The 21,111-nt window shown below is 34.6% G+C and overlaps 1 protein-coding gene across 1 annotated transcript in view; it reads right to left on the reverse strand.

The window, feature by feature from the left end:
• Positions 1-1,788: 1,788 nt before the first annotated feature.
• Positions 1,789-21,111, reverse strand: part of LOC149778345 (ATP-binding cassette sub-family F member 1-like) — a 61,651-nt gene continuing 42,328 nt past the window's right edge. The window contains exons 15-19 of the mRNA XM_089939167.1: positions 19,393-19,463; positions 16,670-16,702; positions 15,038-15,271; positions 10,539-10,611; positions 1,789-6,713 (exon numbers count right to left, since the gene is read on the reverse strand). Of these exons, the coding sequence (XP_089795293.1) occupies positions 6,520-6,713; positions 10,539-10,611; positions 15,038-15,271; positions 16,670-16,702; positions 19,393-19,463 (605 nt within the window). The 3' untranslated portion in view covers positions 1,789-6,519. The remainder of the gene's footprint in view (positions 6,714-10,538; positions 10,612-15,037; positions 15,272-16,669; positions 16,703-19,392; positions 19,464-21,111) is intronic.

The following is a 21,111-nucleotide window of genomic DNA, read 5'->3' on the forward strand; positions in this document are numbered from 1 at the left end:
ATCGCTGATTTTCCTCGCCAAAATCCTCGCGGAGAATAATATATTTGTTCCATATTATTTACCAGCACCGAATACTAATTTACCTTTCATCGCGCCTTTTATCAACCAGGATGCCAATTTCTCTTTGAAACTTTTATCAGGAATCGCGTCTAGTGCGTGAATTAGTTTGATATCAGCAAGATGCCTTTGTTGTAAATCTCCGCTGCGGTATGCGAGATCGTGGTAGTAACACGCTTTATCGATAGCGTTTACCGGATTTTCACTATGAAATGGTTGATTATTATCGTCGAGTCTGATATCGAGTCTCGTTCCGGGTCCGCAATAATTGTACCCTGGTAGATGCTTCTCTCCGGGATATTTCGCCCAGGGGGTCCCAGGTAGATTTGTCAAGGAGGCTGCGATATCTCCTCCGGTTCTTCTAGCTTTTGTTTTACAAATCTAAACTTGCGTGTCTTGCAAACTTCGCATTCTCCTGCAATTGCGTTTCTGTTATTGCGTGTAACGATTTCGGTTGGATTTATCGTAGCTGTGTGTGTGCGACACTTAACACAATATAGATCCATGTATTCTAGTAACATGAATGTAATTGATTTTTCAGCCACGAAACGACGCGAGCAGGTGAAACATCATGCGGCATTACCGAATTCGATTAGAATGATAATCATCGGCCCATCTGGATCTGGTAAGACGCAATTGTTATTGAATTTGATCATGCGATGGCTAAAATGGGACAAATTGTACTTGGTTGCACCATCCGTTGACGATCAACGTTGTTATCAAGTGTTAAAAGAATTTAGCGATAATACCGACGAAGGCACAATCGAATTCATCACAGACATCAATGAAGCTCCATCCGTGGAAAATTTGGACGGCGATGTTAATAATCTTGTTGTTTTCGACGATGTTATGCTGGACAAGCAGACCAACCCGGCTAGAATATTCTCGCGTGGCAGACACAAAAACACCGATGTTATTTACGTGACACAGAGATAATACGCAAATTCCCAAGGTGATTAGGGACAATTGCAATATTTTATCGGTGTTCAATGGCGTAGACACGCACACGCTGAGAAATATCCATCAGACCTGGTGCAACGGCGACATGGATATAAATAAATTTAAAAATTTGTTCAGCCGCGCTCAGGCAACGCCGCATGGTTTCATCACGATAAATCTTCACGATCCACGCAGTCGGTATCGAATTGGTCTCGATCAAATTTATTCATGAGAAAGCAGCCCAACGTTGCAACAAAAAACAACAAAAAATTCCCTTCATTTATTTTTCCTGTCCTGGACGCTATATTTACTAACACACCGGCGCGACCACCCGATGCACTCAGTCTGAAATGCACGAAAATTAGCTTCCGTAGAAGGCTGTAAAAGTGAAATCTGAGGCTTCTACGGAGAAAGTTCGCGTAGGAAGGTTTATTTTGGCGGAACGCGATGGTCTGTTAAACTTCCCTGCTGCTTTATTTTTGTTGCACTTTGTTTCCATGCTAAAAAATATACTGAATACAGAAAATTCTAAGCATAAATGGCAGTTCAATACCAAGTTTAGCTGAAATACCTTGACCATGATTTGATGAATGACACAAGCAATTGAGGGGCATTACAAATGAGTACCAGTAATCTTCACATGAATTTGCCTAGAGTATTCTACAAGTTATGAACAATTGTTAAATTACTGTAACAATTCCATTTGTATACAGTAATTACATAGTATACAGCACAAAACAGATTGGATTATAGCCTCTGTCTGTCTGTGTGTGTAGAGAAACTGAGAAACAATTATTTCAATTTTGACAGATTTTATTTCATAATTCTCCAGTTCTAAAGTCATTATAATTATTTCTTCAATTTTCTTTTTGTCTAAGACATGCATGAATCCAGGCAGTCTTTCTGGAATGGATAAAACACTGATTCAAAGTATCAAACTTCTATATCATTATATTGCTTCTTCCTATGAACCTGTACATACCTGTACATTGTCAGCAACAATATTCAGTGTGAATAAATGGCGGATAAAATCCTTTAATTCCAGGACCCTGAATTCTTTCAATATGGTCTGAAAGTAATTCTAGCAATTTCCTGATTAACTTTAGATACTGAGAAATTAATTTTACGGGGGAAGTATTTTATTTGCTGCAGTATATGATGTTTATAAGCTTACTACAAATTGTCTAGTAAGCCAACAACTGCAGTGATGAAACAGTGGAATAAAATTCAATCTTTAAGTAGCACTGCAGGTAAACTACATAACTAATTTGCAACGATATAAAAACACTCTGACCTTACCTAGAAACTTAACATTGCTGCATTTTAACATGATCCCTCTTTCGTCTGTATCACAAACCTCATACTGTGAACATGATTTTTAATTATAATTGTCCTGCAGATCCTGAATGAATATTTCTTGCATTGGATTAATTTTGCTCTTGTATTTTTAAAATGTATTTTGCAACATTAAATGTCTGTATAATTCTCTTTTCCTGATGACCCATACATAATCTTGTCATTGCATCATGTATCCTGATTCTTTTAATATAGTCTGACATTAACACCCCATTACAGACCTATTCCTGCAGCTGTTCCAATTAACCTTTTCATAATACCCTTTTTAAGTGATTTGAGTCCACTGAATGTTTGAAATTAGTTTCTTAAACATGAGTAGGAATGCTTTTTTTAACAGCTATTTCTCCAATATGCCAGGAAACACAGGTAAAGTTATTTACTACAACACTTTTCAAATGGCTGAAACCACATAAAACCTCCAGCCAGTGCCTGGATGGACCAATCAAGTTGTTGTTCTAGTTGTTCTAGGGTTTAATGCCATTTTCAGCACAAGATAGGCTATACATGGCAGCCAGTATAACTGGTGGAAGAAGAACCCTGGAAAACCTCCGGGAAGAACCACTGACCCACGAGAAGCTACTGGCAGGCTTTCCCACATATCCACACTAGCCGAACCTGTGACTCAAACCCACGCAGACAGAGGTGAGATGGTAGTGATCCAGAACGGTGAGCACTTTAGACCACTCAGCCACTCGGGGCCCCTGGACCAATCAAATGCAGCTTACAAATACTGCAATCATAATGGTAAAGCCTAATAAAACATGATGCAGAGATAAAGGAATTTGTTCAGATAATGCAAGAATGAATCTGTAAATTCCCTAAAATCTGACTGGTGGTGTCTAAAGACAGAAATCTGTCAAAATCTGGAAAATTGCACATACTGCTGTAATAATCTTTATATTTTTCTAAATGTTAATTTCTTTATATGTGGCTGGAGTATTTACATAAAAATTTATAATATTATTGCAGAAAATATTGTCTTTTCCATTTAAAAGCATTTTCAACTCTTGTTTCCACTTATAATACCAGCAGCGAAAGAATATCAAAGGAAGATAACTACTATCAGGTCTACTCAATCACTGAAATTTGAGTTTCATCCTATGACTGACATGAAAGGGTAGTGGATATTTACATTTGCTACTAATTTTAACATGACCTTTGAGTTTGTTATTATTTTTCACAACACAAGCTTTATTTAGTAACATATAATGGACAGTGTACCATAATCCCTCCAAACCAGATCTTCAAACATTAATAACAAACGGTTGATCTTAAGAGCACACAGATCAATGTATCTGATGTGTTCAAGCTTTACATGTGCAAAAAATGAGTAATTTTACATCATTATATAATGCTACTGGTAACACAATATTAACATATAAGCAGTAATTGTGTTAAATTCCTTATTTAAAAAAATATGCACAATATGTATTCTTCTGCTATTATTCATCTACCAGTCATAAGAATTGACAATAGATAATTTAAAACAATTACATGGTATTAATAATTAATAATATAAAATACTATAGCATCATGTTTTATATCTTCACTCATTCTCATTACTGCTTTTACCATTACTGTATACTTCAAAAGAAGTATGTTCTTAAACATGAGCTATGCATCACTGAGTAATTAAACATTAACACATGTAACAATATCCATCAACATGACTTTTTTGTTGATGTGATTAATTTAATGAATGGGCTGGGGTAAAAAAAAGAGGATCAACTGAGCTGTGCAATCTCTCTGGATGAGGCAGTGAACTTACCTCTGGATTGGTACCCGATTGGCCAATTAGGTGCCTGATTGTTCTGATAGCAAGGCCAGGTTTCACATCTGTACAGTTTATCAACAAATGTTTGAAATTCCAACTTTGAAATATTATAGTCAATAGGCCTTTAGACGGATTGTTTTCAACACCACAAATTCATAATGAATTTTGTGGCTTGGATTAAAATATCATCATGTATGATTTAATGATAAGGTATAAATATCGGAAGTTCTGACAAATTTACTCCAATGATAGCAGTGTAACTTTAGTACACAAATACATACAGATCGCCATTACACTAGAACTGGAATAAAAAATATTTACATTTTTGTAACTAGATTCATAAAAAAACACGAGATGCAAGGGCATATATAATTCTTGCAAAACACTACATCTCAGTATGTAATAGTTTGAAATATTGATAATAAAGTCAATTTTATGTTCAATGTAACATATCACTCATTTTTTGAGAGTAAGGCATCATAATGTGAAAAGAATCCGTAAAACTTGATTTGTCATCAACATTATTAATAACACTAATGATACAATAAATTATAAATATGAGTAAATGCAGTTTTGGGGAAGTGAAGATCAATTCTAAATATGATAGCCAACTTTTCACTCACAATACTATTTGAAAAATGATGCCTTACAATTGGGGTTTCATTTACTTAAACTGTTATATGTTTGAGTTTATGTACTGACCGACTAAACAAGACTTCTGACGACAGGGCATTACACTGTTTACTTTGTGATGTACAATTAATCCTTCAACCACTATAACATTCTATAGCTAAATAATGGTTACTGGTAATCCTGTCTCTAGGATTTGGACCCCAATTTTTAATTTTTTAAAAATATTATCTGGGACCCTATTTTTTTCCAGGCTGGGAGGCTTCAACTTCCATTTTTAAGCTCTGAATGAGAACCCTGTATCCAAACTGTATATTAGCATGACATATTAATGTCTGAAAAATATTTAAATCAACACTGACCTACATAGAGGTCAACATGATAAGAAAGGCTAAGCAATAATGGTGTTAAATTCTGGGGACAGATACAACCTGTGTCATTACTATTACTGTACTACAGATTCCAACAGTTCCTTCTTAAAAAGACAAATTAATATCTTCCCTTTCAACTGTCTGAAAGGCACATAAAACAGTATGTACACAAAATAGACCATTTAGCAGCTCAGCTACTTTTAGGGGTAGATACAACACTGCTACATGTATTTCTTCTCCCCCAGTGGCCAAAAGCTTCTTTCTAAGGGGTCATTCAAAAGAACTGAAGGTCTACTATCCAAAAAGAATTTCCATGAATTTCAGATAAGACATTTTTATTTAACTGCCACATGTTGAAACCATCTGATATTCTTGTGTGATATTATTTTCAAATTAGCCACCCTAGCAGCTACACTGAATGAGTAGTAACAAGATTTTCAATATGGCTGCCATGGCATCCATAATGGAAGTCAGATCAGTACCAATTTCATTTAGAACCAACTAAACAATAGAAGTCCTTTAGTGAAGTTTCCATGTTGATAGGACCAACCATTTCAGAGAAGCAATAGATCAAAATTTTTAAGATGGCTACTGTGTTGGTCATACTGGATGTCCAATCAGACCAATTTCATTTAGGCCATTTACATCCAACTGGACCTTGGGATGAATGTGTGTGAAAAGTTTCCTCCAAGTAGCTTAGAAGTAGCAATAATTTGTGTCAGTGGATGGATGGATGATCACAGTTGATGGACAACATGCCATCACATAATTCTGAAGAAAACTCCATGTTGGTATGAATTTTTGTTGAGGAGGAGTAGGAAGAATAGTTCTGTCAGGATGACCATATAGGATGGCAGATCTGCATCATTCAGGGCTAACTAGACCTAACAGTCTTTTGGTAAAAATGTCATGCTGATATGACAATTCATCCAGGAAGAGTAGCGATAACAAGATATTCAAGATGGCTTCTATGGTGACCATATTTTAAGTCAGAATAGCACCATGTTCATTTAAGACCAATTAGACTTCAAAGAAAGTCTTTAACTGAAACCTATGGACCATCCATAAAAGAAGGTAAGTGATAAAATATATTCAAGATCGCAGCTATGGTGGCCATAATGGATATATATGCAGCAGCATTTTCACTTAGGTCCAGCTAGACTCTAGGATGTGTATGTATTTCAAGTTTCAAGACAACTGGCCAAATAGCTTAGGAAAAGTACTAACACCAAATTTATGCTAACATGCAGCTAAAAAAATGAATGACAACAGTTCATGGACAACAAGCCATCCCATAAGCTATTTTGGTCTATGACCTGTAGACCTAAAAACTGGTTATTATCCTTCCTTTTGATGATCTGATTGACAGTGTGTGTACAAAATACAGTCCATTTAGGAGCAGGCCACAGCTTCAGCTATTGATATAGGTTGTGGTATTGCAATTTGCTCCCCCAAAGCTTCCAAAAGTTCCTTTCTATAATCATCAAAACCTCCATCAATCTCATTGATCTGCTTATCTTCTACCACCCACAGCTGGCATTCTGTCTCTAGTATCAATCTTTGGTCATGGCTTACAATGATTACACCTGGAGGGAAAGAAAATCAAAAAAGAAAGTCAATTACAATCTTTGAAAATAAATTTACACATTTAAACTGGCCCTTGAAAGCAATCCTACACTGAAACAGCCATCTGTGTACTGAGATTGGACTAGAAAACAAACTAGCTTTGTAAATATGCTATCTGAAATAACATTTCTAAATCACTGTGTATTCAACTATGTGTGCATGTATTCAACTATGTCTGCTTGTGTGATTTTGAGTTTTAACGTAGCTTTAACAATTTTTCAGTCATATCACTATGATGTCAGCAGTGTGACAGTGATGTCTAACACAGGGGCATCATGCCACAGAAATGTAGCATCATGTCAAACCCAGTCACATTATCCTGACACCAGGGTGACCAGTCCTAACACTAACATCTTAATGCTGAGCACCAAGCGTGGCAGCTGTATGTACCATTTTTATAAGTTGGTATAACTCAGCCGGGGTTTGAACATGCCATCTACCACATCTGAGGAGGGTACTCTAACCACTTAGGACACTGGAGTGGTTTCAACCATGTAGATACTGTACAAGCTGAGGCAACTTGATGCTTAAAAATGTATGCCTCGTTAAACAAGAGTCCCTCTAATGGGCTAATGTACTATTGCCAATTTTTTTTATACAGGAATCCAAAATAAGACCATTTCTTCATTTTATCTACTAAATCTTGATTTTTTCAATATGGCTGCTGTGGTGGCTATAGTGGATGTATGGTTGGTACCATTTTCAATAGGTAAAATTATGCATAATAAGAAGTGTTTTGGTTAAAAGCCTATGTCAACGTGACCATCCATTCAGGAGGAGCAGCAATAACAATATTTTCAAGATGCCCAAGCAAAGCAGTCATACTGGATAACAGATTGAAACAAATTTCTTTTAGGACCAATGATATCCTACAATGTCTTTTGGTGAAAACCTCACTACAACCATACTGGTGGTCAGAATTACTCCATTTTCTGTTAGAAGTAACTAGATTTCATAAGAAGTCTTCTGGTGAAAAACCCAGCTCGATACGACGTTCCTTTTATGAGGAAAGGTGATTTCAATATTTACAACATAGCTGTCATGGCTGCCACACAGATTTGCACTATTTTCATTTAGGGCCAACTAGACATTTACAATGTCTTTTGGTTATAGTGATATGACAAACCATGCTGAATATGTAGTGATAATATTTTCAAAATGACCACTGTGGTTACCATATTGGAGGTCAGATCATTTCCAGTTAGGACCAACCAGAAATATGAAGTTCTTTGGTCAAAATACATGCTGATAAGACTTTCCATTTAGGAGTAGTGATAACAAGATGTTAGCCATATTGGAAATAGATTGGCACCATTTTCATCTAGGTCCATTTGGACATCATAAAAAGTCTTTAACTGAAAACCTCATGTTGATATGTCCATCCATTCAAAAGAAGTAGCAATAACAAGATTGTCAAGATGGTGGCCATATTGGATGTTTGACTGGCCCCATTTTAATTGAGGACCATCTATACCTAGGGATGAATGTGGCTGTAATGTTTCATGGGAGTCCTCTAAGCAGATTAAGTAGTCATAATAAATGTGTGCTACCAAATGGCTGAAAAACTTGAATTATAATTTAATTCACATTATCATAAACACACACAAATGAAGCATTGAACACTGAGTAAGCTTAGAGAATTCAAATGACGGCAATTTACATAAGATCAGATGGAAGAACACAACTCTTAGAGATACTGCTACTCCTGGTCCTTGTTACTATGGTAATGTCCTTGTTACTATGATAAACAGATTACTCAAGATAATCTCAACAATATTATTCTAAATCTTCCTTTCTTTTATATGCCAATAGAAAATTAATATTAATATTTGAAACATTATTTCAGGTATCATCATAATTTTCTTTTAAGGCACTGCTTACTACTGTCACCAAAGAGTTTACATCAGCCGATCAATATCCATGGGAGAGAACTTCTATAGGTCTAATTAAATTATTTGTTCATTATAAGGTGGTCAGTCTCATTATAAGGCAATATATTCTATTCCAATTACACCATTATGAGGAGTACTATGTCACAAATGTATCATAATCACTGAGTGATAGTTTACACATTACAATCTTTCCAGCAACCCTTTGCAAGAAAGTTGGAGTAAAGTAAAGTAGTGCTACGCTTTAAAAAATAAAGGCAGGACAAAAATTGAGATATTTAATGAAGATATTTAGTAAAACATTATTACTTTAAAAAAAATAGAACTTTTACTTGCAGAAATGATTTTGATATTCCACAAAAAAAGCTGAAAATTTGATGGAGGGGTCCTCCCCCCAATGGGGTCTTGAGGGCAGTGTTCCCCGATCCGGGGGTCCAGGAGACCAAAGGTCCCTGCCCAAAAATGCATTTTACACTCATCAAAAACTGCTCCTGGTGCAACTTATGATCATAATATATAACAAAATAATCATCTGAAAAACTAACAACGTTATCAAACATTTTCAACTTTAATAATTTCACAATATTTATTGTCACATGAATTTGTTCTCCAATACTATTGGTGCTCAAGTTATTTCATGTGCATGTCAGTGTTCACATCGTAATTAAGTCCCAATGATTTGTCAATTTTTGCAGCAAATATATTATACTTCTCTCTTTTCATAACAAATCTGTAAAATAAACACCCAAGTACATCAACTATGTACAAATAATCCCATACATTCACTTGTCTTTTCCTCCAATGGACACAACCTGTTGATATCCCAGTCGAGCTCTTTTTGTGGCTTTGGCAAAGATTTCTTTAGCTTTCCTTTCTGACTGATTTTTTGGCTCAATGTGCAATCATTTCTTTTCCTTTTCAATAAGTGCCTTTTTTCCTTTCAAGCTGGTGCTTGTAATGGTGACATGCATTGCGCATATTCTGACAGAGAGCTACATCTGTTATCTCATGCAAAAAATCTTTCTTCTGAGCTTCAATTTGTACGTATGCAGCTTCTGTTGTAGGTGCTGTTCCAAACTCTTCCAACTGCCATTACCATAGAGGAGAAATCACAAAATGCCAGTCCTCTAGCTTTCAGTTTTCTTAAAAACTGACCAACTAAATTTCCATCGCCTTTTGCTCCAGCCATTCCCATATGTTTTTTAAACCTTTATTTAAACTTCTTTTGTCATGGTCTCTCTCGACAACTTGGGACGCCATTTTTTGCAAGCACGCTTCTTCTGTCCATTGCCATCAGTTTCCATTACATGAAGATTCACTGAATGAATTTAAACTTTTGACCAATCAGAATACTCTTTACGAGAGCCATGGGCTACCTAATATATGGAATGAATATGTTACAAGGGTTGTTACAGAATGGGACCAAACAGACTGGTTTAAAAAAACCAGATTGGAGATAATTTTAAAAAAGTACTATATCAAGAAAAATTGGATTCAAGTTAGATGTCCCGTCGACCTCTACATCCAGCTCCATATTAAAGCTCTGGTTCTTTTGCATTAGGTAATATCAACATTTTTTTTATAACAAAATCAGTATCATTACAAATAACAGCATATAAAAAAGTTGAAAATAAATTCTATCATTATGTAAATTATACTTACTGCATTAACATGAAATTACTTACACAACAGCCTTTCTAAGCAACCTTGGCAGCAGATTGGGTCAAACTTGGCATACCTTCTATTATGATTAGAATGATTTGCATTTTTGGGAGTTTTAAATATTTTATTATAGAAAAAAAATGCATTACTATTTTGTGTACTTAATTCTGAATTAAAATTACAAATTCCTCAACAAATGACACTTTTAATGAGATTCAAAATATATGTACTTACCGCCTTCAAACTCATTGATAGCATCAGACAAGGCGTCTATAGACTCTATGTCCAAATTGTTGGTAGGTTCATCCTGCAATACCCAAAATTTAGGACAATTGTGAACAAATTACAACAAAACTAAAAAATACATTTCACACAACTATAAAAAAACCCATACATAATTGGAGACTCAAAATAAAACCAACAAAAGCTAGACAAGGTTACATATCTACATGCTTTCTTTTCAGCCATTCACGGTAACTAGATACAACACCATGAAAACATCAGTTACCCCAAATAGGAGGATCAAACTTTTAAAGCCAGTGTACATAACTAAAAAAGTATACCCCATACTAATTATATATTTCATAATGAGATACTGAAATATATGCTGTTGTTGTAGGTTTAACACCATTTTTCAGCACATGATAGGCTAAACATGGTGGCCAGTAGAAATTGGTCAAAGAAGAATCTAGGAAAGCCCTAACAAGAACCACCGATGAAGGGGAAGCTACTGGCAAGCTTTCTCACATACCCACATTGGCCGAGCCCAAGACTCAAACCCATGTGGACAGAGGAGAGAAGGCAGTGATAAGAAAAAGTCCACTCGGCCACCCATCAACTTTAATGAAATATATAAGTGGGTGAAATATTTTATCAACACAGTGTCAAAACTGCCACATAGTTGATATCACTTTGGAACTTTTTCAACTAAGGAAATATATGAATGTTATTCAAATCTACATCTCCCTATCTAGGCCTGTTTCATTTTTCTTCTTCTTCTGTTCCTTCTTTCTCTCTTCCCTCCACCCCCATTCAAGACTGTAGACTTATTGGTATATATTTATTTAACAGGGAGCAACCATCAAAAAATGTCCAAGAGCGACCTCCAAACAACAAAACGTTGGCTTCAAGTATTAACTTACTAGTTTTCCACATGAAACCTGCAAAAAATTAGCGATTGAACCTGCATCATCTGTTCCTAGTTGATCTTTTGTCACTCATACAATATCATATGCTATACAGACTCTATGACCAACTAAAACATTTTTAAGAAAAAAAAAACCCACTTGGTTAAATATAGGAATACAATTTTTTAAGTAATGATTTTGACGCTAAAAAAAATGATAACGATGTTTGAAAATGACCGATAAATCAACCATTTATGCATTTTAATTGCATGCCAAACTTAAGTGATGATCAAAATTTGTGTCTAGTGTCCATTACTGAACTAGATTATGATAAGTCTTCCAAGGCCAAACATTTATGTTGGAATGCAGAAATGAACAAAATAAAATAAAGAACCAAAATAACCAATGAACTCACAATCATTCAAATCTTTTTTATAAATAGGTTATGTTCTTAAATCTGCTGTGTAATGTTTGTACAGAACCCCCACACCAACAATGTTCAATATATCAATCCACGCAAGAAAAATGTAAATCAAAATAAAACTCTCTTTATTTGCATTTGAAAACAGCAACTAATTGACAAAATACACAATTTAAGTATTATTTGTACAGTCAAATTACACAAAAGATCACTGTCCTAAAATCATTGAACATTTCAGAACTTCTTTTCATGGATGTTGAAATTTAGCCATTAATCACTCTGGTGCAGAAAGGAGACAGAAATACAAGCAAATCGAGTTTTTGCCTGAAAAAGTTTAAATAAAAACAAAAATTCTTTTTTTTTAAAAAGTGGATACAAGGAAATATTTCAGGAGTGAAGTGGAAACATTTTGTACTGTCACAAGTGGTTTTTCCATCTATGACAATAAAATATTCCCACCTGACCCACTTTATTTGTGAAACATCTTTTTTATCTACAATTTTTTTTAAACATACTGTATTTCGTATCCTTTAATTTTTTGTACACAATCAAATTATCAAAATCATAATTAGTCAAATGTATCATAATTCTGCATACATATCACTCTGTGTTTTTTGAAAAATCCATTAAATTATTGGACATGAAATTTCTACTAATAAGATCTACATTTGCAAAAAAGATCGATAGTATCAAATTGCGATTTTGTTTTTACAAAAATTAATAATTGTTGGTGAGAAAATACATTGATTGATGCATATGCTCTCTTATTGTCATTACAATATCTACTGGTGTTTATTAACAAATGGATAAAGAACTTCAAAGACAATATCTTTAAATATTATCGGTAATTAGTTCTCCTTATAAAGTAACAAAACACCATGTGCATTTTAAAATGAGCTTGGAAGCCCTCTGATGTTTTCTTATAAAACAAAAATTACATCTCAGTACATGCTAAAGTGAAGACCACAGACCCTTAGTCAACTAGTCTTATTGTTTCATTATAGTCATGCAAAAGTAAAATATAAAAAGCTTGTCATTTTCTACTGTAAATTTGAAAGTCATGGACTCCATTAAATCGATTTGTATGTATATATAAGTGCTTGTACTGTTTTGACTTGGATAAAATTAACATTCTATTGCAAATCTATTCTTCAATATACCCATCTATTGTTATCTTTATTGGCGAGTTCAAATAACAAGTAATGCGTTTGATTGCTTGTCCTTATAACAACTGCTGTATGGACAATGGATTCAATAGCACATTGACAAATTTTCATTTCCCTCAAGAGAGCCTCAATTCCCTACTGGCAGCATCAATTATTTGACATCTTCTGTCCATTCTTGCCCTAAATCGGTTTTCAGCTGGAATAACCAAAGCGCTAGCATGTTTACTTACCGTGTAAATAACACTGCATAGCCATGTGGTTGTTGTGACAATGTACATCGTAATTAAAACAAGAATGAATTGTTGATTTAGTGGTTTAATGATAATGGAATATAGTAGGGTCGTAATACATGAGGAAGATCAAAATCATTAGGTAACTAAAAATCGTCTTTTTTTCTCTTTACAAAAGCTAAAAATAAAAACTGCCCTGAATAAATATGGTCTTGTACATGGACAATCTTTTTTCATTCCTTACAAAACACATCTTTCTTGCATACCTCACATTCCTAAATGAAATCAAACTGTAGAACATGTACATATTTAGTTATTAAATCAAAATGGCTACTTTTAGCAATCCTATGTTATACAATTACAGAAACAAAATGTTTCCAAGCATTGTACTTGTGGTTATGAAGGCAAACATGATCTTGTCACTTTCAAAATGCATGCATACAACACATAACTAATTTGATCAAATGTAATCAAAGAGCAATTATTACACTCTAGCAGTTAATGCAGTGTTCATTCCTGAAACTGGAACAGTGGGTCAAAAAGTACAGAGTCAAAAAGTAAAATAATACAGAAAGAAACAAAACAAGTTGTATATATATCCTGACCTAGTTTTTGTTTTTTCAAGAGGTTCAAACACATTATTATCACAAGCACTCCTACTGTGAATGTATTATTTTCTGAATATATAAACTTTTCCAGCATTATATACTTTGAATCAGATGTCAGTTGCACTTTAGCACAGTTTGCTACAGTTTTCATGTCCACTACAACAACTTTCCACTTTTCATGCGAGTTATTTTAGTGGACAATAAAATTTTAGTACACCATGCAATCTAGTCTGGATCAAATAACAACAGATTCAAGCCATACGCACCGTACAAGTTCATATTTTATGGCAAAAATGAATAAATCTATTACCCCAGCACCTGTAATTATTGTCAGCTTCCCCCCAGCTGTCGCAAGCCTTCATACATGCATCTGATTTCCTCCAGCTTGATTAACCTTTCCCCTTCAGAATTTATTTTGGTTATTTGGGTCTACAGTTTTTCCTCACTGTACATTACTTGGGAAGTAAATGCAGTAGTGTTTCTCCATAAGATTTCATCTTTGTTTCTTTGTATTTTCTATGAATGACCATTGATTAAGTACTCTGGATTTGTATTTTCTATGAATAACCATTGATTAAGTACTCTGGATTTGTATTTTCTATGAATGACCACTGATTAAGTACTCTGGATTTGTATTTTCTATGAATGACCATTGATTAAGTACTCTGGATTTGTGCCCAAGACAATCATGATCAGTAAGACATATCTGCTGCCAATGAAACTGATCGTTTTACACCTCTTTGGTAATGTGTTGCACTCTATTCTGTAAGCTTGGATATTAGCTCAATTCAGTCTAAAATTAGCCATAATGATCTTTTCTTGGGTCCTTTTTTTATGCACCTTAATGGTGCCATAAAGAAAAATATTTTTCACCTAAGATAAAAAAAATGGTCACTGGTACAAGGGCAGCCAAAATGAACCTTTGTAATGTAAGTCCATCTGTCCAAAGTAAGGCATCATAACTATGAAAAAAAAATTAAAATGTAAATTATAGTTCAGACTAATAGATTCGTAACTAACTGGCCCCAGATCTGGTCTTTGAGACAGGTTTTACTGAAGACAGGCATTAGAGAGATTTGACAGCAATGTGTTTTATCTATCTGGTCAACTGCTCTGTCAATGCAAAATATCAGCAGCTGTCACAACAATAATAAAAACAGTAATGAAAATATATTACGAACCAGTATCAAAACATCAGGTTCCCTGCAGGAAAGGTCTGCAAAGGCGACTCTTGCTTTCTGTCCACCAGACAGATCACGGTTTTTGATTGTATGAGCATGTGATGCCAAGCCAAATCTGCCGAGTATTTTACGAGAATCTTGATATTGCATGTTAAAGTTCCGCTGCATATGCTCCACAGGAGTTTCATCCGAATTCAACTGGTCGGCAGAGTGCTGATCATACTTACCTATCCTCTAAAAGAAAAACAAAACATTTTAATAGAAAAGCTTAATCAGGATCTTTCTCTTTCAAACAACAAATGAATCCATGCACACAAGAAGGTATCACATAACACACAATATATTAAGTAATACAGAAGATTTCATGTAACAGACAAGGTATACACAACACAAGATACCATAACACATGATAGCATGCAACACATAAGAAAATATGCTACACACGAAGATATAATGTAAGGGTTATCCATTAAAACATATATGGGACCCAGGGAAGGCACTTTTAAAGTTGGGTACTCATCCATAGATACAATTTAGAATTTTCCTATCATTTTTATATGAACTCTGTGAAATCAAAGTACCCTGGCACATATTTTTTAAAAACTAACACAAGATATCACATAACACATAATATACCACATAACACACAAGATATCATGAATACACAATAAAATATATAGTACACAAGAGTATATCATTTAGCATTATTTTAAGAGTAATTGTCCCACTCATTAAACTGCACAACACTGATGCTGTCACGAAAAAAAATGACAGAGCTGGCCATAAAAATGTATACAATAAATTACAATCATTCAATAATATTCAATCTGAAGATCCTTTCATATCCCCCCCCCCCATAAATTGTGTAACTAATGTTTACTGATGTTCTTGGGTATGTTGTGTGCTCAGTTCAAAGGTCTAAACTGTATTTAATAACATCTGTACTGTATGGGAACAATTTTCATGCTCTGGTGATTATGGTAGATGTTTCAGACTTGGTTACAGGCTGGACAGATGAGTAATAAATTGCAAGTTGCCAAAGATTTCTTCAAATTGCAAGTGCAATGTAAATTGAGAACATACAGATTTATAAAAATATTGTTAAAAACCAACCAACACCAACAAATATGCACATAAATATAAATACCTTTGTGGTGTGAACAGAACATACACGTAAACAATTTAATTCTGCAACAGTCTGCAAGTAACACCTTCTTAGGCAACTGAAACTGATTTGAGAGAAAGCCTGCAATCCCACCTACACAAGGCAATAGTTTAGTATTGTAACCAAGATGTTACTGTCATTCTGACCAACAAGGTGCCCTTTCTTACATGGATTTCAGGTTCATTTACATGTTACTGGCTGAAATATCATCCAAAATGAATATACACCACAATCTGATGGACCACAATAACTGTGTATGTTCCCATATGTGTCATAAATGATTAGAACTGTTGATTTTGTATCAACTATTATGGATCTGAATAGGCAGCCCTTGTATAAAATACCACATGCCATATAACAAGCTATTTTATGCTTCCCCTTATGTTACCCAACCATCCATATAACAAGCTATTTTATGCTTCCCCTTATGTTACCCAACCATCCATATGCACATTTAAGTTACCTACCAATCTGTGATTCCTGATAACATTTCCCTTTGTCTGAAATAAAAAATATTAAATTAAAATTCATCATTCATTTTATGGCCTACAATACCATCATTCCCATCAAGGCCTAAAATCGCATCATTCCTTTCATACTGGATTAAATGATAATGTATGGGTATTTACTGATGTGTAAATCTGACCTAATCACTCACCAAGTAAATAAAGTCTGAAGAACTTTATGTTAACTTTGTGAGTGATTAGATAACAATTTACACATCAATAAATAACCAACCATGATCATTTAATCCTTATAGTTCCAATTTACATTCTTTCTGTCATCATATCAGCATGTTTTATTAACAAAGCGTTCGCTTATAGGTAGTTGGAAGTTTTCTTTCAATTGCCTCTTCACTGCAGCTGAATACATAGTCACATCTTCGTCAGCCAAGAGTGGTCCATCATTACGTAACAGTGTCTGGTCCATTATTATGTAACAGTGTCATGGGGGTAATGCCAGTTATCGCACGAGCTAATTATGACAACTTTTAAAAATTTTAAAAAAGAAAAATGGCTGATGCTATTTAAACCAGGCCCTTCCTGTTTATAACATCTGCTTGTGTATTGCACATGGTGTTATAACTATTGCTTGTGTATTGCACATGTTATAGCAATCGTTTTTCTTCCTTTCTGTGTATTTCGATCTTCCATAAGCACACTTGTGTCCATTTTAGTGAGATCCCTTGCTCGTGATATGACCCTGACCTTTAACAGCTGCTGGAATATGTTATCAATGCAAAACCCATAAATTCTAAAGATTGGCTTGTAAAGTCTGCCATATACCTTCTTCAGCAAGAGAAGAGAGTGTTGGAGTGCAGGTAGGACTGTGCAATTGCATTGTTTTAACTTCATAAGGGCAGTTTTAATCTGGGATTTGTAAACTTTTATCGGAAATCTCAGGAGAGTAGGTGGGTAGCTTCTTCTTGTTATTATGGGGTAAGGCATTGATACAGATGAAACTTGACATAAAATTACATGGAAACAAGGAACCTAAAGTAGTGTGCAGAATTTATTTATGCATTAAACAAAATCCAGATCAGTATCATATGACCATTAACATCCAATCAAATTGTAGAAAATGTGGTCAATACGTAAAATTTCATCATTTACTTCAAGACCTACAACCCCACTATCATTCCTTTTAAGGTCTACAATTTCATCATTACAGTCAAGGCCTCCATCCCCATAATTCCTTTCAAAGCTCATAATCCCATCATTATTTTCATTGCTGTAATTGCATCAATCCTTTCAAAGCATATAAAATTAAAACAAGAATTCCAAGGGTTACCATGTCTACCCTGTGTTCCTATGGCATAATCAAACAACCCTGCAAACTCACCCAAACAAGTAGGTCTTTGTTATCTACTTGTGCCCATGGTGAGTAGTACCCTCCAAGATAAACATAGCCATCATGTTTAATGAGTGAACCACTAGTGCCAGACAAACTGTAATCAACAGAACATGAAAAGAAGGTCACTGTGACCCACTCATGGTAGTGGTGAGTAGTACCCTATAAAACAGATATAGAGTCCTACCCAATTACACTGGCATTGCTGATGTTTACAATCTTAATATCTCAGCAAATAAAATCAAAATATAAAGGTCCATCGTCTGGTTTTACCAGATTTGTCAAGATAACAAATGAAACTAATGTCGACAAAAGTCCACGGTCTCAACTTATGTTGATCTGCCATTTCCAACACATACTTTGTCCTACAGTTATCTCCTGCTGCCACAGGGATTTAATGCTGCCGTTGCATTAACAAACACACACTTATTTTGTCCTCCAAGGTGACCTTTTGCTTATGGTCATGTTAGTATGCAGTGCTAACGGGGAGAAACTGAAACCATTAGTTACTGGTATATGTAAGATATACGCTGCTTAAAAATGCCATTTGCCTGTTACCTGGGATTAAAACAGAAAAAAGACTGGATGGATTCTAAAATACCTGGTGGCTGGATTTTCAAGTTTAGATTTCAAAATAAACTGTGAAATTCACAAAATCATTATGTTCAAGGACAATGCTGTTGTAGTATGAAAAACATTTCTGGAAAACAATAGATTATATTGTATGGTGAGGTAGCATCTCCTGATACAGGATTAAGGTGTGATCCAAACTTTCCCAATAAAAAAAAACAATACACAAGGAAACAGCAAGCAATAAAAATGGTGGAAAATACCTATCTGTAACAAAATGGAGAAATAAATATCTGTCAAACAAGTCTTGTCAAGTGAAATTCATGCTTCAATTTTGTTTTTCTAATTCACATTCAGAGAAATCATGATAAATGTGATATGCTCTCTGTATTGAAATGTGAAAAGAGTAAATTAAATGTTAGAGTGATGGCTATGAGCTATTTGAAAGATACAGCAGATTTAGTTGAAATGAAACAAAAGTTTGGTTAAATAATTTTGCAGAAACGAAAGTATGGGGGACAAGAAATCTGGGAGCCATAGCCCTTCTACATGAGGTTAAACCCATGAAAGCACATGCAGGTCTATTTAATAATTATTTAGAAAATACTGATTTGCTGAAGAATTGTGAATGGACAGACAGACGGATTGGTCAAAATGGTAATTACTAGAAGAAATTGCATCTCAATGATGGACTCTCTGTACTATTCAACAAACCTAATGAATTTTACATCAAAATGTACATTAAGACAAAATCCTCTATTTTACTTACAGGTTGTAGATCTCCTGTGAGAAGTTTCAAGAAGGTACTTTTACCCACTCCATTGGGTCCAACAATGGCCACTGAAACAGATAACAAAATGAAGCAATGCATTTATCAGAAAATGAAGTGTTTCATGGAACCTGTGTCTCACCTGAATCTCACCTGTGTCCAAGTCTTGATATATTCCCCTGTATATGTATTGATGTATTCCCATTTTTGAAGTGTTTTAAACCACGTTTTTTACTTGAGGTACAACTGTTTTTGACTTGACACATTCCCCTGTATGACTTGATGCATCTCCATGAATCTGACTTGCAACAATGATAAACACAAAATTCTCAACAATGTTTATGCCACCACTACTGCCATCATCATCGATAAAATGATACTTATGTCTGATCATACTAATGGGTCCAAAAAAAAAAAAAACCACGACTAAAAATGTATATTTATCCTCACGTTTTTAAAAATAATGGTTAGGATTATGCTATCCTACTTCTCTTGATGTACAAGTAACGGCTTCCAACTCCTGCACCAATTAAGACAGAGGCCTGGAACTTTGAGACATTGGGATTGGGTTGCAGATTAACAAAATGGTTTTCAGAAATCTTGAAGTGGGGACATGTACATAATCACAGCTTCCAAAAACTCACAAATGTGCGTCTCTGACGCAGGAAATGAAAAATTACACACCATTCTATGAGTCCTGTCAGGCGCATAAAAAATTGATGGCTGAAGTCAATTTCTCCCTTGTGAAAAATGTCCAGGTTTCTTGAATAAGCAGCACCTCATGTCTTGAAGATGAAGAATGGTTTCCTAATTCAAATTCTTCCCACTGTGCACTCCACTTAGGTATAGAGAGGATTTGGAAATGCTTAATCACACGTATTTGGATGGAATTTTTTACATATCTGGGGCACAGAAAATCACTTACACAGGAGTCCTCTGTAAACACTCTAATTTTTAAACACTACATCAACATTACATTCTAATAATTGTAACATGCACATGGCTTTTTTGACTTTGCTAAAAATATACTGTTATTCAGATCAGCCAATCGGGCTCATAGAATCGAGGTCATGCTCATTAATTATGCATTTGTGTCTGAGTATAGCCGAACAGGTAGTTCCCGTGACCTTGAAATCAAAGATTCAAATTAAACGGGAAAATAAACATTATGAAAATAAATATTACTACCATTTGAAAACACAAATAACATATCTTTTAACTGCATGATATACAGTCACATGTCTTTCCCATGAATTTAAATTATAATTCACAAGTAATTTTGTTTTAGGTGACACATTTCCTTACTCTTAGTATTTATATCTGTAAATGTTTAATGTTTCAAATAATTTGCACGTAGTGGCATTGGATATGTGAAACGCCTGAAGATAATGCAGAATGAATGTGATAACTTATCAGTGACAAATGCTTCAGGTACCTGAACATATCCATTGTAGTGACTGTCTAACTTTATTTCACCAAACATCCAACTTGCTTCCAAATATTAAAGAATTTGAAACGTGGTTATATTTTAAGAAAGAAATTCTCTGCAAATAAATCTGTAAAATTAGGCATGGCTTTTGTAAGAAATATGTTACTTGAAAACAAACCTATTATTGTGTTAAAAAACTTTGATCCTTAATTACAACACTGAATGGAAATTTACACTAACCTACAACTGCACATTCTATAATATTTCTTTTTTAATTTTTAAGGTGTTAT

Source organism: Sinohyriopsis cumingii, chromosome 17 (genome assembly GCF_028554795.1).
Source record: "Sinohyriopsis cumingii isolate HCF-2022 chromosome 17, ASM2855479v2, whole genome shotgun sequence".
Taxonomy (NCBI): Eukaryota; Metazoa; Mollusca; class Bivalvia; order Unionida; family Unionidae; genus Sinohyriopsis; species Sinohyriopsis cumingii.